Source organism: Eschrichtius robustus, chromosome 5 (assembly GCF_028021215.1).
Source record: "Eschrichtius robustus isolate mEscRob2 chromosome 5, mEscRob2.pri, whole genome shotgun sequence".
Classification (NCBI taxonomy): Eukaryota; Metazoa; Chordata; class Mammalia; order Artiodactyla; family Eschrichtiidae; genus Eschrichtius; species Eschrichtius robustus.
The window spans coordinates 34,272,144-34,293,778 of NC_090828.1; the positions used below are offsets into that span (position 1 = coordinate 34,272,144).

The following is a 21,635-nucleotide window of genomic DNA, read 5'->3' on the forward strand; positions in this document are numbered from 1 at the left end:
TGATTAGCAAGCCACTGAATGTTGTGCAGCAGAAGAGGAGTGACAAAGTGATGATGGAGTTGGATGGCTCTGAGCACAGGTCTACATTTGGTATGCACACCATACTAGGAATATCTTGCTGTTTGTAAGGCCAGAGCTGCTGAAAAGGGATTCCCCTTCTGTCACAGAATTGTGAATCCACTGGCAATCCTGAAGTCATCCTGCCTGTTCCAGCTTTCACTGTGATCAGCAATGGTTTTCATGCTGGCATCAAGCTGGCAGTGCAGGAATTCGTGATCCTCCCTGTCAGCAAACTTCAGGGAAGCCACACTCATTAGAGCTGAAGCTTACCACACCTGAACAATGTCGTCAAGGAGAAACATGAAAGAACCAATGTGGGGGATTTTGGTGAGCTGAATATTGTCCCCCAAAGACGTCCATGTCCCAATCCGTGGAATCTGGTGGAGCTGTACAAATGTTTCATCAAGGAAAACACAGTGGTATCTATCAGAATACTTTTGGTCATGATGATTGAGAAACTTGGAGGAAGTTCATTGCTAACGTATGTCTCCATGATTGGCTCAAAATCATAATTTTTCTCACCTTTCTCCATACATCACATGTTGGGTAGAGCAGTATACTTAGTAGAGTTCCTGAGGTGTCAAAAAGCAAGATACCCAGTGGAGTTTTTGTCTTTGTTTTTTGGGTGCAAAATATTCGGTAATTAATACCTGCCTCTCCCCACTCCCTGCAAGCAGAACAAAACATATATAGGCTTCTATGCTCCATTCCCAGAGATTCAGATTCATTGGGTCTGAAATGGTACCTGGAACACTGTCTTTTAGAAAAAGATATGCCAAGTGGTTGTGATATAGCCAGTAGACTAGCCAGCATTTGGGATCTCTGGCCTACGTGTACCACTTGTAATTTATTATGAAACGAAGCTTGGATTGCAATAGATGATTTGATCTTGATCAAATTGCTAGGTTTGTGAGAGGACAAAAAAAAGAAAGAAAATGAATAAAACATGGTACCTGCCTTTTAGTGACTCATAATCTAGTCAAAAGACAGAGATAGGCATAGGAGTTGAAGAATCTAGGGAAGTATTTCAGGTAAGGGGTATGTGCAGGTCCTTTATAGGATGGATAGGATTTCTACTGGTGGAAGTGGGGACAAAGAAAAGGCTATACACGTGAGTGAGCTCTGAGGGATTTTTATTTGGAAACTATCAAATGTAAAATTGTTGAAAGACTAATGTAATAGCAACTGTAACCTATATCAACTTAGATTATTATTAAATTTTTGCCTCATTTGCTTGCTTTCTTTATACCTCCTTTTTTCTTGCTAAATCTTTTGAAAGTAAGTTGCTAACATCATGTCACTTCACCCAAATATTTAAACATGCATCCTCCAAAAAGAACATTTTTCTGCATAGCACAATATCATTAAAACAGTTGGAAAAACAGTAATTTCAGTCCATTCTCAAATTTTCCCAGTTGTCTCTTAAGATCTAGTCAAGGTTTACGCATTTCAGTTTGTTATCTCAATTTAAAATGGTCTCCTTCTCTTTTCTCCCCCATGATATTTTTTAATTGAAAAATTTACTGAGATAAATGTAGATTCATGGAAACTTAAATAATACAGAGTAATCCTTTGTACACTTGACCAGTGCCTCCAAATACCATTTTACAAAATTCATAGTATAATATCACAACCAGCATATTGACACTGACATGATCTACCAATCTTGTTTAGATATCCCTAGTTTTACATATCCCTAGTTTTACTTGTACACACTTGTGTGTCTATATATTAAGTTCTTTACAATTTTATCAATTGTGTAGGGTTCATTTATATACCACCACAACCCAGGTACTGAACAAGTCCAAAAAGCATAAGAATCTCTCATGCTGCCTTTTTATAAACACAACCTCCTTCCCACATCCCCTCCCTGCACCCCTAACTCTAAGCCCTGGCAATCACTAATGTCTGCTATTTCTAGAATTTTGCAATTTCAGTAATGTTATAAGTTGAATCGTACAGTATGTAATCTTTTGGGATTAGCTTCTTTCTGCTCAGCGCATTCCCTGGAGATTAACCCACGTTGTATGGCCATAGTTCATTCCTTTTTACTGCAAAGCCATGATCCAAGGTATGTATTGAAGTTTAACCACTTACCTGTCGAAGGACATCTGAGCTGATTCCACTTTTTGACTATTATGAACAAAGCTGCTATGAACATTTGTGTATAGCTTTTTGAGTGAATGTGAGTTTTCATTTCTCTGGGATAGACACCCTGGAGTGCAATTGCTGGGTTGTATGGTAGTTCCATGTTTAGTTTTTTTAAGAAATTACCAAACTCTTTTCAGAGAGGCCATACCATTCTACATTCCCCCGTGATATTTTGTGTGTGTGTGTGTGTGTATGAAGAATCCAAACCAGTTTTTAAAAATAGTCCCACCTACATTTTTATTTGTTTGATTTTTTTTACCCATAAAAGTATCATTCAGTTTGTTTCTCTACCTCCTGGATTTCCTGTAGACTGGAGGTTAGGGCTAGAGGTTTGATTAGAGTTAGGTTAGATTTTTGTTGTTGCATCACATGAACCCTAAGGAAGTCAGAGTGTGCTGGTGGACAGCAAGTCTCTTTGAACAGTGATTAAACACAACACAGCACAGACCCAAAATGACAGCAAACATGTATCAAGGGCGTTGGGATATTGTGCCATGAACCCTGAAGAGTGAAAGGTGAGGATCAGATTCCTGCCCCCAAAGAACTCTATCTTTTGAAATTAACAACTAATTCTAATAGTGCGAGCCCACTAATAGGGATATGCCAAGTAGCAGCTTGGAGACAGCAATTAATTCTGCTTTGGGGGTATGTGTATGGGGTTATAAAACTTAAGGCTGAACTCTGAGGTGGCCTTCGAATAAAAGAAAAATAGATTCCATATAGAATAGCCGTAAGTAATGATCCTGAGGTGGTAAAGGGCATTTTGGAGTCCCTGGTTTTCCATATTACGGAATTAAAATTTTGTGGCCAATAAAGAAACTCTGAAAGTTTGTGATTTTGTATGCTTTAAAAGGTAAGCTGTATAAACACTGGGGCAGTGGAAAGAGTGGATGACAGCAGGCCAGGAGACCCACGAGTAAACCATTCCAGTCACGTGTGTGTGAGATGTCCTAGATGAGGTGCCATAAAGAGAAAGAGGGGTTCAAATATTTAGGGTTAGAATTCAAAACTGTGTCTGAAATATTAAGCTTTTGTGGATATGACATTGCTACATTAAATACATTTGGAACATATTAGAGGTCTGAGAGGGAAGATGAATATTAACGTGTTGTGTTATGAGTCCATGGAACAGTCGAGTAGAGATGTCCACATAGACTGTTGGAAATACAACATCTGGAGCTCAGGGGATAGCGTAAGGTGTAGGGAGAAGAGGGCTTATGCTGGGTTAAGGGGCAGGCAAGAAACAACCAAGTTCAATCCCCATGCTGAGGAACCTTGTTCACAAGTTGGTCTGACTTCCTTCAAAGGGAGACTTAAATGGCCTGGGCAAGGGCTTGCCGCTGACCCTGCAGGCTCGCTTAACTAACACGCCCCCAAAGCCAGGCTGGGGCAGAAGCCTGGCCCGAACGTGTGGGTCATGCGCGGGCGCCCGGGGGGTTGCTGCGTGCACAGGAAAAGCGAGGGAAAGGCGGGGAGAGAGCTCCGCCTGCGCAGTAGCAGGTCGTCGGCCGGTTAGTGCGCAGGCCTGCGCAGCTGCGGATGGAGGGATGGAGCCGCCCCGAGACATGGGCAAGGTTTCCAACACAGAAGATAACCGCAACGGGCGGGTCCATTCCCTGTACACAGCCCAGATACTTCAGAGGATTCCCCGTACCAACTTGGAAAACACACATGCTAGAGGGTCGGAGTTCTCTTCTGCAGCCCGTAACATCCAGGAGCAGGGCAAGACCTTGAATCGGCCCAAAGACGAGGCCAAGGAGGGTCCTGGGCACCGGCTGCTGAATGTAAGTGGGGGGCCTGGTGGAGGAGTTTGTCCCCTACCTGACCACCTAGAGGGTTGGGAAGGACCAAGGGGTCAATGCGTGCTGATGGGAGGGAGGGAAACATGCGCTCGTTTTGGAGAGCGGTAACACCTGAGGAAGACTTTACTTGTGGGACCCTGACAGTTATTTAATTTGTCAGAGCCCCGTTTTATTAATTGTTAAGTGAAGACAGTAATTACTACCTACCTTAGAGGGTTGTCTGAAAAACTAAAGGAGGTAATAATATAAAGGACTTAATACAGTCCAAAGTAAAGAGTTAATAAATGTTAGCTGCTGTCATCATCATTATCATCATTGGGAATTCATTTGTATGGTTAAAGGGCTAAACTCCAGAAACCTTAGTTACCTCTGTTTTCAATTCCTGAGGTTCTTACAGATAAACCTGTAGGAGCAAAACTGTATCATGTCTGCAAAGTGAATTATTGGAGTCCTGTTCTTATTACGTAAATTTGTATTTGAAGTGTGTGAAACTCTTGAGTTTAATTACCATTTAGTGGTACTGCCAGAGCATAGAGGAAATGGAAAAGGGGAATCAAGTTGAAACTCACTTTTTCAAAGTTTGTTAGAGTATTATTAGGAAATTTTACATTCTCTATTGGTCTTAAGTTATTAAAAAATAGTACAGTATTTACCAGGAAACAAATGGTACACAAGAAGATGATGTCCTTTTCTGTAAATTTAAGGAGTTGAATTACTTGATATCTAAAGTACCATCTTAATTCTAAAAACTTAGAATATTGACTCATTGTTATGATAAATCGAGAGCATATTAAGGTTTAGCTTTAGGATAATACAAGAAAAAATTGCAAAGTTTGTGTTAAGAGAGATATCTTTGGAAATCTAGGCCACAGGAGGTGTTTGTTGTATGTCCTCTTAAGGAATTTGGACTTTTATTCTGTAGAATGGTGGTTTCCAATTTTTTTGAGTATGAGGGTACCTTTTTGTTGTTAAAAAAAAGAAATCTCTCCACAATAAAAGTAGCTGGCTCTTTAGTATCTACTGACTGGCAAAATCTATAATGATAAAAAAGCTACCATGTGGCAGTGTTGTTAATGGAATTTGCTAATAGATAAAACAGCATCTACATACATTCAAAAAAGAGTAGTGCACATATATGCAAGGTACATTGTTTACCCAAGTTTGATTTCCCAAATTATTTGACCATAGAAGATTTTAACATTTTGGTAGAACAGCAAAAAGAATTTAGGAAATGAAATGTGCACTTGGATTTAGTTATAATGATCTCATAAATGAATTCTTTTCAGATACAGATCCAGAGGAATGAGTTTACGTGGCATAGATGTTTATTATACAGTAAACTTAGAGTAATATGATAACTATATGCTATTTAAATTATTATAACAACTACTATAAGATACATGATGTAGATCGTTGAACATGGAATGGATGACCCTCTTCAATTTAGTAAATGCTGTCTATGCATCAGTACACCACAGATGGAACTTTATACATTTGGCAAAAGGTCGTCTTTTCTATGACTTCTTGGCGTCTCTGTGTGTGTGTGTGTGTGTGTGTGTGTGTGTGTGTGTGTGTGTATGGCACATGATTTCTTGAAAGCGGATTATCATAGGGTAATAAGAACAGCTATATAAATATGTCTAGTATTTTCTGTACAAAATGTTTAGTAATTTCTGTACAAGTTTTTTAAAACTTGGAAACAAATACATCTCTCAGAGATGTCTCACATCTCTCAATATATTTGGAAAACAGTAATTTGCAGATAGTGCTTAGAACACATTTGATTTCAAGGATATTCAAAGTTGAGAACCACTGCTACAGGTGATAGGAAACGTTGGTTGGTTTTAAGCAGGGGGATGACATGGATCAGATGTGCTTTGCTGAAAAAATAGTTTTGGCTATCAGGCTTTAAGGTGAGATTAGAGATGTAGTGGGGAGCGAGGCCAATAAAGTAAGATCTCTGAGGGGATGGAAAAGTATGGGCTCTAGAGTACAGGTGGAGGTGTCCTCCGGGGATAGGAAGAAGGGCATCTCTTCATCCACTTTTTGCTATGCAAAAGATTCTTAATTTTATGAGGTCAAGTTTATAATCTTTTATTACATTTGAATTTTGTCTCTTAGTTAAAAACTATTTACATATGCCCAGGTCATGAAAGAATTTACCTATTTTGCCATCTAGTACTTGCATATTATTTTTACATTTAGATCCCTGATTTATTTGGACTGTGTGGTAATTTAATTTTTTTTCTTTTCCCAAATAGATGTCCCAACACCACTTATTTTTTAAAAAATCCATCTTTGCCCTAGTGTTTTGAGATGCCACCTGTATACATAAGTTTTATACATAAGCTACCACATGTATTTGGTTTTTTCTGGACTTCCTATTCTATTCCATTGCTGTTTATCAGTTCATGTACCACGACCATACTACTTTTTTAAGCAAAGGTATTTCCTTTATTGCAAGAATCTTTAACCTGCTAAGTGCCCTATGAATATTGAAGAAGGGAATATGGAATACAGCATTTCCCAAAGTCAGTCATTTTTAGTAGGCATTTCAAGTATTTCATGAATACACCTTGGGAAAAGTACTGAAGACCATACTATTTTATTTTAAAGACTTACAGTATATTTCAATGTCTGGTAAGACTGGTTCCCCACCCCTCCCCCAGCCCTTGTAGTTTTCTTTTCCAATGATTTCCTGACTATTCTCACTTTTAATAAAAACACTTTATTATTAACTTGTTTATCTCAACAAAGAAGCTTGTTTTTTTAAAAATAAAGATTGCATTAAATTGATGTTAGGTAGAACTGACATCTTTATGGTGTTGACCTGTCCTATCCAAGAACAAGAGATGTCTTTTCATTATTCAAGTCTACTTTTGTGACTTTCAGAAGTGTTTTAAAGTTTTCCTCTTAAGAGTTTTGCACACTTGTTGTTAAGTTGTTCCTAAAGTGGGGCTTTTTCGACTTTATATCCTCTATGTATGTATATTAAGGCTGTTGATTTCTGTATGTTAAGTTCATGTCCTGCTTCTTTGTTTAATTTTTTTAAACATTTGAGTTAGTATTGTTATTAATTCTCTAGGGTTTTAAATATACTATCAGATCATCTTTAAATAGAGATAGTTTTACTTCTTTTTTTCCAATTCTCTTGCCTTTAGTTGATTTCTCCTACCTAACTGCTTTGACTAATGCCACCAGTAACATGTTGAGTAGTAGTGGAGACAGTAGGCAACCTTGCCTTGTTCCTGATCTTTGTAAATGCCTCCAATGTTTCCCCACCAAATGAAATAGTAGCTTCAAGACTGGCTTAATTCCTATTTTCTTGAGTGTTTTAACAGGAAAGGGTGTTGAATTTTGTCAGAGGCCATTTAAACATGTATGGAGATAATTGCATAATTTTTCTCCTTACATCTGTTGATGTGGTGTTTTATATTAATAAATTTCCTAATATTGAACCAACTTACATTCCTAGAATTAATCCCACTTGGTTATTGCATATTATTTTCTTTGTGGTACTGGATATTCTGTTTTTATTATTTTATTTAGTATCTTTGTATCAATATTTATGTTATATTCGTCTATAATTTTCTTTATGGGTTTAGGTATCAGTGCTATGCTTCATAAAAAAATAAGAAAATTTTCTTTAGTGGTGCCATGGGATACCTAGTCTTTGAATTTGGTAGACTTCCCTGTGAAACCACCTGGGCCTGGCACTTTTTTGTGGTGATAGCTCATTGCTAGCTTTCTTCTATTTCTTTTATGGAAAGTGGTCTGTTTGAACTGTTTACCACTAACAGGATCAATTTTGTTAAATTGTATTTCCTTAGGAAATTATACATTTCATTTAGGTTTTAAAATATATTTGCAGGTCTGCAAATAGTCTTTCATGATTTTTCAAAAGTCTTGTCATTTCTTATTTGCATTTTATCCCCATATACTGATTAAGTTAGCTAGTGGTTTGTATATTTTGTAGGCTCTGTAGATCAGTTTGGGAATTGATTTCTTAACAGTATTGAATCTTTCTAGCCAAGAACATGAAATGTTTTCCATTCATTTAGATCTTTAATTTCACTCAGGAATGTTTTGTAGTTTTCAGTGTACTAGTCACATTTCTTCTTTTAAATTTACTCCTAAGTATTTTATTATTTTGCTGCTATTTCTAATGTAATTGTTTTCTTAATTTCATTTCCAGGTTGTTCATTGCTATTATATGGAAATGCAATTGATTTTTATATTTTGTTCTTGTATCCTGAGACCTTGCTGAACTCGTTTATCAGTTCTAGTAGTTTCTTTCTTCTTCTTCTTTTTTTTTAGTGGATTTCTTAGGAATTTCTATATACAGAATTTGTCACCTGCAAATAAAGACAGTTTTACTTCTTTCTTTCAAATCTGGATACTTTTTATTTCTTTTTCTTATCTGACTGCACTGGATAGAACCTTTAGTACAATGTTGATTAAAAGTAGTGAGAGTGAACACTCTTGCCTTACTGATCTTAAGGGGAAAACATTCAGCCTTTCACCATTGAGTATGATGTTGAAGAATTTCCCATCTATTCCTAGTCTGTTCAGAGTTTTTTATTAAGAATACATTTTGGATTTTGTCAAATACATTTTCTGCATCTACTGAAATGATCATGTGATTTTTGTCCTTTACTGGACACATTTATTAATGTGGCTTATTACATTAATTTTATTACATTGATTTTCAGATGGAAAAATCCCACTTTGTCATAGTATATGGACCTTTTTAATATGTTGTTGGGTTTAGTTTATTAATATTTTGTGGCGGAGTTTTGCCTCTGTATTCATAAGGGATAATGATTTGTTGTTTTCTCATCTTGTGATGTCTGTCTGGCTTTGGCATTAATGTAATACTGACATCATAGAATAACTTGGGAAGTGTTCTTTCCTCTTCTTTTTATTTTTTTTCCCTGAGTTTGTGAAGGATTGTTATTATTTCTTAAGTATTCGATAGAATTCACCAGTGAAACAATCTGGGCCTAAGTTTTTTTGTTTTTGTTTTGTTTAGCTTGGTAGGAAGAGTTTTAATTACTAACTAAATTTGTTTAGTTGTTATAGGTCTTTCTTCTTGATTCAGTTTTGGTAATATGTGTAAGAATTTTTCCATTTAATCTAAATTGTCTAATTTATTAGCATAGAACTGTTTATAGCTGTCAGTAGTTATCTTATATGGCAATAAACTTTGCAGATGCAGTGAAGTTTAGGATTTTGTGATGGGGAGATTATCTTGGATTATCTGATGGGCCCTACGTGTGATCACAAATGTCCTTATAAGAGAGAGGTAGAGGGAGATTTGGACACACTCAGAAGAGAAGGCAATGTGATCACAAAGGTAGAGACTGGAGTGATGTGACCACAAGCCAAGGAACGCTGGCCAGTCACCAAAAGCTGGAAGAGGCAAGAATGGATTTTTCCATAGAGCCTCTAGAGGAATTACTGCCCTGCTGACTTCTGATTTTGGCCCAGGGGGACTGATACTAGACTTCTGGCCCTCACAACTGTGAAAGAATAAATTTTTGTTGTTTAAGCCACCAAGTTTGTGGTGATTTGTTATAGCAGCTACAGGAATTAATACAATGGTATTTCTTTATAATCCTTTTAAGTTTTGTAAGGTCAGTGGTGATATACCCCTTTCATTTTTGATTCTGGCAATTTGTAACCTCTATCTTTTTCTCTTCATCAGTCTAGCTAAAGATTTGACAATTTTGATGATCTTTTCAAGAACCTACCTTTAGTATCATTGATTTTCTTTTTTTTTATAATCTTTATGATTTCTGTTCTAATCTTTATTTTCTTCCTCCTGGTCACTTTGGGTTGAGCTTGCTCTTATTTTTTCTAAGTACAGATGTTTAATGCTATCAGTGTTCTGCTAAGCACTGTTTTAGCTGCACTCCATGAATTTTATGTTGTGTTTTCATTTTTATTCAGCTCATAATACTTTCTGATTTCTATTGTTTTTCTTCTTTAACCCATGGCTTATTTACAAATGTGTTTTTAATTTCCAAGATTTGTGTATTTTTCAAATTTCCTTGTGCTATTTATATATTTATAATTTATATATTATAAATTATGTTATAAGTTTATAATTTATATATAATTTATTTTGTTGAAGTACGAGAACATTCTGTATGAGTGGGTTTTTTTTTGTTTTTTGTTTTTTTAATTTTTTTTTTTTAATGCTATTCTTGTCTGCTTACATTCTTTTTATTTATGTATATATGTATGTATGTATGGCTGTGTTGGGTCTTCGCCTCTGTGCGAGGGCTTTCTCTAGTTGCGGCAAGCGGGGGCCACTCCTCATCGCGGTGCGTGGGCCTCTCACTATCGCGGCCTCTCGTTGCCGAGCACAGGCTCCAGACGCGCAGGCTCAGTAATTGTGGCTCACGGGCCGAGTTGCTCCGCGGCATGTGGGATCTTCCCAGACCAGGGCTCGAACCCGCGTCCCCTGCATTGGCAGGCAGACTCTCAACCACTGCACCACCAGGGAAGCCCTGTATGAATGTTTTTGAATTTTCAATTCTGCAAAATTTATTGAAACTGTTTTTATGGTCTAGCATATGATACATCTTGCAGAATATCCTATGTGCATTTTAAAATATCTATTTTGGGTTTTTTTGTTCAATATTTTGTCTCTGAGATGCATTCATGTGTGTAGGTGTAGTTATTAATTTTCCTTACTCTATAATATTCCGTTGTGTGAACATATCACATTATATTTATCCATCTTTTTTTTTTTAACATCTTTATTGGAGTATAATTGCTTTACAATGGTGTGTTAGTTTCTGCTTTATAACAAAGTGAATCAGTTATACATATACATATGTCCCCATATCGCTTCCCTCTTGCGTCTCCCTCCCTCCTACCATCCCTATCCCACCCCTCTAGGAAGTCACAAAGCACCAAGCTGATCTCCCTGCGCTATGTGTCTGCTTCCCACTAGCTATCTATTTTTTTTTTAATTCAAACAGAAAGTTTCAAAAATTATAATCATCCTCATCAGTTCACTCAGTCCCATGTAATTTTTTTTTCATCTTGATCTTTTGTTAGCACTTTTATGAATTCATCAGTTTTACATTAGAGTTCTGAAAATGCTTATTCATTCAGTTCAGCAGTATACTCAGTTACCAGAAACCTGTACTTGTCAGAGTCTTTTCCATGAATTCCTTGAAGGTGAAACCCTTTTATAGGAACATTTTTGCAAAAGCATCAGAGGACACCCAGAACTGTCTGTAAATGACAAAAGACTTAAAAATGACCATGGTTGAAGATTTAATGAAAGTTCATAATAATGCAATTGACAAGGAAATTTAGTTATTTCTGAGATATACATTTTAAAACAATAACTAGAATTATGACTTATAACATTATACCAGAACATATAAGATTTTTAGGAATTTCATGTAGTGTCTGAAACATTTATATTAACATATTTCCATACAAATAACCCAAAGAAAGTTTAGTATTAGTTTTTTTTTTGGAATTTTTGAATTTTATTTTATTTATTTTTTCATACAGCAGGTTCTTATTAGTCATCAGTTTTATACACATCAGTGTATACACGTCAATCCCAATCGCCCAATTCATTACACCACCATCCCCAGCCCCCCGCAGCTTTCCCCCCTTGGTGTCCATATGTTTGTTCTCTACATCTGTGTCTTGACTTCTGCCCTGCAAACCGGTTCATCTGTACCATTTTTCTAGGTTCCACATACATTCGTTAATATACGATATTTGTTTTTCTCTTTCTGACTTACTTCACTGTATGACAGTCTCTAGATCCATCCACGTCTCAACAAACGACCCAATTTCATTCCTTTTTATGGCTGAATAATATTCCATTGTATATATGTACCACAACTTCTTTATCCATTTGTCTGTCGATGGGCATTTAGGTTGCTTCCGTGACCTGGCTATAGTAAATAGTGCTACAGTGAACATTGGGGTGCATGTGTCTTTTTGAATTATGGTTTTCTCTGGGTATATGCCCAGTAGTGGGATTGCTGGATCATATGGTAGTTCTATATGGTAGTTCTATTTTTAGTTTTTTAAGGAACCTCCATACTGTTTTCCGTAGTGGCTGTATCAATTTACATTCCCACAAACAGTGCAAGAGGGTTCCCTTTTCTCCACACCCCCTCCAGCATTTGTTCTTTGTAGATTTTCTGATGATGCCCATTCTAACTGGTGTGAGGTGATACCTCATTGTAGTTTTGATTTGCATTTCTCTAATAATTAGTGATGTTGAGAAGCTTTTCATGTGCTTCTTGGCCATCTGTATGTCTTCTTTGGAGAAATGTCTATTTAGGTCTTCTGCCCATTTTTGGATTGGGTTGTTTGTTTTTTTAATATTGAGCTGCATGAGCTGTTTATATATTTTGGAGATTAATTCTTTTTCTGTTGATGCGTTTGCAAATATTTTCTCCCATTCTGAGGATTGTCTTTTCGTCTTGTTTGTAGTTTCCTTTGCTGTGCAAAAGTTTTGAAGTTTCATTAGGTCCCATTTGTTTATTTTTGTTTTTATTTCCATGACTCTAGGAGGTGGATCAAAAAAGATCTTGCTGTGATTTATGTCAAAGAGTGTTCTTCCTATGTTTTCCTCTAAGAGTTTTATAGTGTCCGGTCTTACATTTAGGTCTCGAATCCATTTTGAGTTTATTTTTGTGTATGGTGTTAGGGAGTGTTCTAATTTCATTCTTTTACATGTAGCTGTCCAGTTTTCCCAGCACCAATTATTGAAGAGGCTGTCTTTTCTCCATTGTATATCCTTGCCTCCTTTGTCATAGATTAGTTGACCATAGGTGCGTGGGTTTATCTCTGGGCTTTCTATCTTGTTCCATTGATCTATGTTTCTGTTTTTGTGCCAGTACCATATTGTCTTGATTACTGTAGCTTTGTAGTAGTATAGTCTGAAGTCAGGGAGTCTGATTCCTCCAGCTCCGTTTTTTTCCTTCAAGACTGCTTTGGCTATTCGGGGTCTTTTGTGTCTCCATACAAATTTTAAGATTTTTTGTTCTAGTTCCGTAAAAAATGCCATTGGTAATTTGATAGGGATTGCATTGAATTTGTAGATTGCTTTGGGTAGTATAGTCATTTTCACAATATTGATTCTTCCAATCCAAGAACATGGTATATCTCTCCATCTGTTGGTGTCATCTTTAATTTCTTTCATCAGTGTCTTATAGTTTTCTGCATACAGGTCTTTTGTCCCCCTAGGTAGGTTTATTCCTAGGTATTTTATTCTTTTTATTGCAATGGTAAATGGGAGTGTTTCCTTAATTTCTCTTTCAGATTTTTCATCATTAGTGTATAGGAATGCAAGAGATTTCTGTGCATTAATTTTGTGTCCTGCAACTTTACCAGATTCATTGATTAGCTCTAGTAGTTTTCTGGTGGCATCTTTAGGATTCTCTATGTATAGTATCATGTCATCTGCAAACGGTGACACTTTTACTTCTTCTTTTCCAATTTGTTTTCCTTTTATTTCTTTTTGTTCTCTGATTGCCGTGGCTAGGACTTCCAAAACTATGTTGAATCATAGTGGTGAGAGTGGATATCCTTGTCTTGTTCCTGATCTTAGAGGAAATGCTTTCAGTTTTTCACCATTGAGAATGATGTTTGCTGTGGGTTTGTCGTATATGGCATTTATTATGCTGAGGTAGGTTCCCTCTGTGCCCAGTTTCTGGAGAGTTTTTATCATAAATTGGTGTTGAATTTTGTCAAAAGCTTTTTCTGCATCTGTTGAGATGATCATATGGTTTTTATTCTTCAATTTGTTAATATGGTGTATCACATTGATTGATTTGCGTATATTGAAGAATCCTTGCATTGCTGGGATCAATCCCACTTGATCATGGTGTATGATCCTTTTAATGTGTTGTTGGATTCTCTTTGCTAGTATTTTGTTGAGGATTTTTGCATCTATAGTCATCAGTGATATTGGTCTGTAATTTTCTTTTTTTGTAGTATCTTTGGCTGGTTTTGGTATCAGGGTGATGGTGGACTCATAGAATGAGTTTGGGAGTGTTCCTTCCTCCACAATTTTTGGAAGAGTTTGAGAAGGATGGGTGTTAGCTCTTCTCTAAATGTTTCATAGAATTCACCTGTGAAGCCATCTGGTCCTGGACTTTTGTTTGTTGGAAGATTTTTAATCACAGTTTCAATTTCATTACTTGTGATTGTTGTGTTCATATTTTCTATTTCTTCCTGGTTCAGTCTTGGAAGGTTTTACCTTTCTAAGAATTTGTCCATTTCTTCCAGGTTGTCCATTTGATTGGCATAGAGTTGCTTGTAGTAGTCTCTTAGGATGCTTTGTATTTCTGCGGTGTCTGTTGTAACTTCTCCTTTTTCATTTCTTATTTTATTGATTTGAGTCCTCTCCCTCTTTTTCTTGATGAGTCTGGCTAATGGTTTATCAAGAACCAGCTTTTAGTTTTATTGATCTTTGCTATTGTTTTCTTTGTTTCTATTTCATATGTTTCTGCTCTGATCTTTATGATTTCTTTCCTTCTGCTAACTTTTCCTCTTGTTTGTTCTTCTTTCTCTAGTTCCTTCAGGTGTAAGTTTAGATGGTTTATTTGAGATTTTTCTTGTTTCTTGAGGTAGGCTTGTATACCTATAAGCTTCCCTCTTAGAACTGCTTTTGCTGCATCCCATAGGTGTTGGATCGTCGTATTTTAATTGTCATTTGTCTCTAGGCATTTTTTGATGTCCTCTTTGATTTCTTCAGTGATCTCTTGGTTATTTAGTAATGTATTGTTTAGCCTCCATGTGTGTGTGTTTTTTACATTGTTTTCCCTGTAATTCATTTCTAATCTCATAGCATTGTGGTCAGAAAAGATGCTTGATATGATTTCAATTTTCTTAAATTTACTGAGGCTTGATTTGTGACCCAAGATGTGATCTATCCTGGAGAATGTTCTGTGCGCACTTGAGAAGGAAGTGTAATCTGCTGTTTTTGGATGGAATGTCCTATAAATATCAATTAAATCTGTCTGGTCTATTGTGTCATTTAAAGCTTGTGTTTCCTTATTAATTTTCTGTTTGGATGATCTGTCCATTGGTGTAAGTGAGGTGTTAAAGTCCCGCACTATTATTGTGTTACTGTCGATTTCCTCTTTTATAGCTGTTAGCAGTTGCCTTATGTATTGAGGTGCTCCTATGTTGGGTGCATGTATATTTATAATTGTTATATCTTCTTCTTGGATTGATCCCTTGACCATTAGGTAGTGTCCTTCCTTGTCTATTATAACATTCTTTATTTTAAAGTCTATTTTATCTGATATGAGTATTGCTACTCCAGCTTTCTTTTGATTTCCATTTGCATGGAATATCTTTTTCCATCCCCTCACTTTCAGTCTGTATGTGTCCCTAGGTCTGAAGTGGGTAAAAAACACTCTGAACAGCATATATACGGATCTTGGTTTTGTATCCATTCAGCCAGTCTATATCTTTTGTTTGCAGCATTTAATCCACTTACATTTAAGGTAATTATCGACATATATGGTCCTATTACCATTTTCTTAATTGTTTTGGGTTTGTTATTGTAGGTCTTTTCCTTCTCTTGTGTTTCCTGCCTAGAGAAGTTCCTTTAGCATTTGTTGTAAAGCTGGTTTGGTGGTGCTGAATTCTCTTAGCTTTTGCTTGTCTGTAAAGGTTTTAATTTCTCCATCAAATCTGAATGAGACCCTTGCTGGGTAGAGTAATCTTGGTTGTAGGTTTTTCTCCTTCATCACTTTAAATATGTCCTGCCACTCCCTTCTTGCTTGCAGAGTTTCTGCTGAAAGATCAGCTGTTAACCTTATGGGGATTCCCTTGTGTGTTATTTTTCCCTTGCTGCTTTTAATATTTTTTCTTTGTATTTAATTTCTGATAGTTTGATTAATATGTGTCTTTCTGTGTTTCTCCTTGGATTTATCCTGTATGGGACTCTCTGTGCTTCCTGGACTTGATTAACTATTTCCTTTCCCATATTAGGGAAGTTTTCAACTATAATCTCTTCAAATATTTTTGCAGTCCCTTTCTTTTTGTCTTCTTCTTCTGGGACCCCTATAATTCGAGTGTTGGTGCGTTTAATGTTGTCCCAGAGGTCTCTGAGACTGTCTTCAATTCTTTTCATTCTTTTTTCTTTATTCTGCTCTGCAGTAGTTATTTCCACTATTTTATCTTCCAGGTCACTTATTCGTTCTTCTGCCTCAGTTATTCTGCTGTTGATCCCTTCTAGAGAATTTTTAATTTCATTTCTTGTGTTGTTCATCACTGTTTGTTTGCTCTTTATTTCTTCTAGGTCCTTGTTAAACGTTTCTTGTATTTTCTCCATTCTGTTTCCAAGATTTTGGATCATCTTTGCTATCATTATTCTGAATTCTTTTTCAGGTAGACTGCCTATTTCCTCTTCATTTTTTAGGTCTGGTGGGTTTTTGCCTTGCTCTTTCATCTACTGTGTGTTTCTCTGTCTTCTCATTTTGCTTAACTTACTGCATTTGGGGTCTCCTTTTCCCATGCTGCAGGTTCGTAGTTCCCGTTGTTTTTGGTGTCTGTCCCCAGTAGCTGAGGTTGGTTCAGTGGGTTGTGTAGGCTTCCTGGTGGAGGGTCTAGTGCCTGTGTTCTGGTGGATGAGGCTGGATCTTGTCTTTCTGGTGGGCAGGTCCATGTCTGGTGGTGTGTTTTGGGGTGTCTGTGGCCTTTTTATGATTTTAGGCAGCCTGTCTGCTAATGGGTGGTGTTGTGTTCCTGTCTTGCTAGTTGTTTGGCATAGGGTGTCCAGCACTGTAGCTTACTGGTCGTTGAGTGGAGCTGGGTCTTGGCGTTGAGATGGAGATCTCTGAGAGATTTTCGCCATTTGATATTACGTGGAGCTGGGATGTCTCTTGTGGACCAGTGTCCTCAACTTGCCTCTCCCACCTCAGAGGCACAGCCCTGACGCCTGGCTGGAGCACCAAGAGCCTGTCATCCTCACAGCTCAGAATAAAAGGGAGAAAAGAAAGAAAGAAAGAAAGAAGAATGTAAAATAAAATAAAGTTATTAAAATAGAAAATAAAAATTATTAAGAAAAAATTTTTTAAGTAATTAAAAAAAAAAACAGGACTGAACACTAGGACAAATGGTAAAAGCAAAGCTATACAGACAAAATCACACTCAGAAGCATACACATACACACTCAGAGAAAGAGAAAAAGGGAAAAAATATATATATATCGTTGCTCCCAAAGTCCACCTCCTCAATTCGGGATGATTCGTTGTCTATTCAGGTATTCCACAGATGCAGGTACATCAAGTTGATTGTGGAGATTTAATCCACTGCTCCTGAGGCTGCTGGGAGAAATTTCCCTTTCTCTTCTTTGTTCGCACAGCTCCCGCGGTTCAGCTTTGGATTTGGACCTGCCTCTGCGTGTAGGTCGCCTGAGGGCGTCTGTTCTTCGCTGAGACAGGACGGGGTTAAAGGAGCAGCTGATTCGGGGGCTCTGGCTCACTCAGGCCGGGGGGAGGGAGGGGTACGGAATGCGGGGCGAGCCTGTGGCGGCAGAGGCCGGCGTGAAGTTGCACCAGCCTGAGGCGCCAAAGGCAAATGACTCTTAATCTAGAATGTATCTTTTGAGTTCTATCTTAGTTGAAGATCTTCTCCCTCTGTTTTTAAAACTTTGCCATAGGAAAAACACTACCCTGAGGGGTAGCTGGTCCTCAGGACCTCAAATCCCTTCTTGATTGTAGACCATAGGCCAACCAGCCCGAGAGGCTTGTCTGCTCACCCGCGGGGGTGGGCTGGGGGCTGGGAGCTGAGCCATTCTATTGTTAATGAATATTTGGGTTGTTTCTATTTTTTGGCTATGGTGAATAATAGTTTTAAACATTTTTGTACATGTTATACATATGCCTACATTCTGTTGGGAATATATCTAGGAATGGAATTTCTGGGTCATTATTATCTATATGTTCAACTTCAGTACAAAATACCAAAGAGTTTTTCAAAGAGAATATAAGAACTTATATTCCCACTGGCAGTGTATTAGAGTTCTAGATACTCCAAATCCTTCCACTTGACAGTGTCAGTCTCTTTATGGTTAGCCATCTCAGGGATGTGTAGTGGTATCTATTTGTGGTATTAACTTTCATTTCCTTGAGGACTAATGAGGGTGAGTTCCCTTCCAAATGATTAGTAGCGATCTTATAACTCTTCTGTGAAGTGCCTGTTCGAGTATGTTCCCCATTATTCTGTTGTATTGTCTGCCTTTTTCTTATTAGTTTGTATAAATTTGTGTATACATTCTAGTTATAGGCCCTTTGTCAATTATACTAAACATGTTGCAAAAATCAGTCAGTGGCTTATGTTTTCACTTTCTTAATGGTGTCCTTTTGATAAGTAGAAGTTATTAAATTTAATGTAGTTTAATGTATCAAACTTTTTCTTTGTGTTTATTGCTCTTTATGTTCTGTTTTAGAAATCTTCTACCCCAACGTCATGGAAATATTCTCCTATATTATCTTCTATTTGTTTTTCCTTTCACATTGAGATCTACAAATTCACCTGTGACTGATTTTGTGTGTGTGTACTGTGAGGTACAAGTCAGGTCTTTTTTCCTCTCTTTTTTCCTTTTGTTCTTTTCTTTTTTCTTCTCTCGCTCTCTCTTTTCCTCCTTCCCTCCCTCCTTCCCCCCTCCCTCTTTCTTCCTTCCTTTCTTTCTTTTTCTTTCTTTCTTTCTTTCTTTCTTTCTTTCTTTCTTTCTTTCTTTCTTTCTTTCTTTCTTTCTTTCTTTCTTTCTTTCTTTCTTTCTTGCCTGCCTGCCTGCCTGCCTGCCTTCCTTCCTTCCTTTCTTTCTTTCCTTCCTTCTTTCTTTTGTGTGGCGATTTCTATTTAACCCAGTTGAGAGTGTTTTTGACCCACTATTCTGTAGTTCCATCCTTGTCACAAGTGAAGTGTCCGTAAATGTGTGGGTCTGTTTCCAGATTCTCTAATCAGTTTCTTTGGTGCATTTGTCTATCCTTGTGCTAATGCCATTAGAGATTAAGAAATAATATTTTTATTTCTTTAATTTTTAAGTATGTCATCCTGTTTTTCTTCTTTGAGATTGTCTCAGAAAAGCTCATCAGTTTCCATAGGAAGACTTGTTGGGACTTTGATTTTGATTGCATGAAACTATAGCTCAATTTGAGGAAATGAATTATATATATTTATATAGTATACTTATATATAATATAAACTTATATGTTATGTAATATTATATAATATATATAAAAATAATATAATATTTAATATTTATATGTAAGTATGTATACTTATTTACATATAAGCGTGTATACTTAAGTATAATATACTTATGTGTAGTATATAAATATGGCATAATATAAACTGTGCCTTGCTTCTTTATGGTTTTACACTTATTTATTTTGTCTAGGCTCCTCTCCCCCTAGTTCTTAATTTTTTACTTCTTCAGACCCACTTGAAGTATCATCATCTCCTTCCCTAACACTCTTTCTCCTCACTCCCCTTATTTGCCCTGTGTTTAAGAGATAGTTTGTAGGCATCCTGAATGGGGCTTGGTACTGGAATATTAACCTTTGTTCCTCTTTTGCTCCAGAGTTGTGACCATTAGTATTTTCAGAAAAGTGGACAGGCAAATAGGGAACTAAGTATATCAGCTTTATCCAAGGCTTTCTGATGATGAGTCAAAACTGAAAACTCTTATGGAATTCTTACCTCCATCTCATATTGAAGGCAGTGGAGCTATCAAATGGAGAAAGTGAACCTCCTTCATTCTGAGCAGACTGTGCCGAGGTGTGCATACACATGGGAACTGGCAGCTTAAAGCCTCCAGAAAGACAGATTTAGGAAAGCGAGGCATAGGCATCTAGATTTGACTTTTTAGCAGTATTCTCCAAATTTCTTTGATTGCACAATCTTATCAATAAAAAACATGAACATTTATCACCAGTGTTTTGTATATTTATTTATATATTACATAAGTGCACTGCAATTTACATAATAAATTCTGTAATATACAAAAATTAAAAATGATAAATAAGCAATACTTCTAAAAACGATTTTAATTACATTTTGTTTATTAGTGGTACAAAACTCAATAAGCATCACTGTTTTTGAAAAGCATGATTTTTTTTAATTTTTGAATTTTATTTTATTTAGAAAAGCATGATTTAATACTTTGTGATGTAGTGATTTGAAGTTCTGGTTCTAAGGTAAATTTATCAGTATTTGGTTTTTAATGCTGTTATATTTGAAAAAGGTGCCTTTAAAGATTTGAAATTCCAGATGGAAGAGATGCATCTTGGTTGAGCCTAGTAAATCACAGTACTTATTTTTCTTTTCTATTATGTTATTCAAAGTTTTTAGCTCACATTTTTTGAGTAAAATGTTACTTCTCTGATTAATTAGTTCCAGTAAACTCTTTGGAAGGCATTGCATTTTTTTTATATTTAAAAGGAAAAATGGTCTGTTAACCTGCTGAAACTCTTAATTTGTGAGATTTTTAAACAAATAAGAAAAGTGTTTCTAAGTTTTTAAAGTGTGATACTATGAGCTTCTAGGGTACTCATAACACATTTGCACACATATAAAATTACATTAGAAGGAGGTATTTCCAATAGTTTTTAAGATGTTCTTATCTTAACATGAGTTTATTTCAAAAAGATAGTTATTTTCACACTCATTAAAATGTCATCACCTTACTCTGAAAGGACAGAGAAGTATATATTTTAAAATATTTGCTAGTTTATATACTACTGACAGTCATCACAGAAAAGTTTAGCAAATTGCAACATTTATCTTTTTGTAAAACCAAACTGCATGATGCATCTTTATGTTTGCCAACTTTTTAAAATGCTTTGCCATGAAATTTCTTGGGATCAGTTCTCATCTATTTGCAAAGCAGACTAAATATTCTACTACTTAATGTAATTGGTCAACCCACTTAACTAGCAAACGCAATACCCTGAAAGCATGAGGGCACTGATATGAACCCCTCTGAGTGTGAAACTCACACTTTTACTCAGAATATTTGTCTACTGCTTATAGTCGTCTGTGCTTACTTCCTTATTTGTTAAAGAAGTTGGAAAATTCTAATATTTTCTCCTGCTACTCTAGAGAATAATCCTTGGTCCCTGCTGTGAGTGGTCTTGTTTCATGGGGTCAGAGAACCACAGAGTGTGAAAAGGAGTCGTTGCTCCCGAGCTTGGGCAGGGAAAAAGACGATTTAAAACATCTCTTTTAGACTTAATTCCATGCACCTGTAGCTTGTACAATGAATGGCAGTGTCTGACCAATCGAATAAATCATTCTTTTTCCATGTATAAGATCTGTGCAGAGAATGAGTAAAGATAAAACTGTCTCTTCTCAACATTTGTTTTACTTATAGTGAAACTGTCATTGTTTTGTTATCTGTCTTCAACACCAGCCTGAACTTCTGAAGGGCAGGAACGTCTCAAGCTGGAATCAGCAAATTGCCAGGCATATAGTCCTGCCAGCACATTAGTGAATGTTAATTGATGTAAGGATAGTGAGCTTGCCATTAGTGCTAGGAGTGGGAGCATCCTAGGAAAAGGTAATCATGTAGGCTAGTAGGTTTTCAAAGAAACTGTGGAATGGGGGAGA

At 36.5% G+C, this 21,635-nt stretch overlaps 1 protein-coding gene across 1 annotated transcript in view; it reads left to right on the forward strand.

The window, feature by feature from the left end:
* Positions 1-3,752: 3,752 nt before the first annotated feature.
* The window catches only part of C2CD6 (C2 calcium dependent domain containing 6), a 115,361-nt gene continuing 97,478 nt past the window's right edge, over positions 3,753-21,635 (forward strand). The window contains exon 1 of the mRNA XM_068543827.1: positions 3,753-3,995. Coding sequence (XP_068399928.1) covers positions 3,759-3,995 — 237 coding nt within the window. The 5' untranslated portion in view covers positions 3,753-3,758. The remainder of the gene's footprint in view (positions 3,996-21,635) is intronic.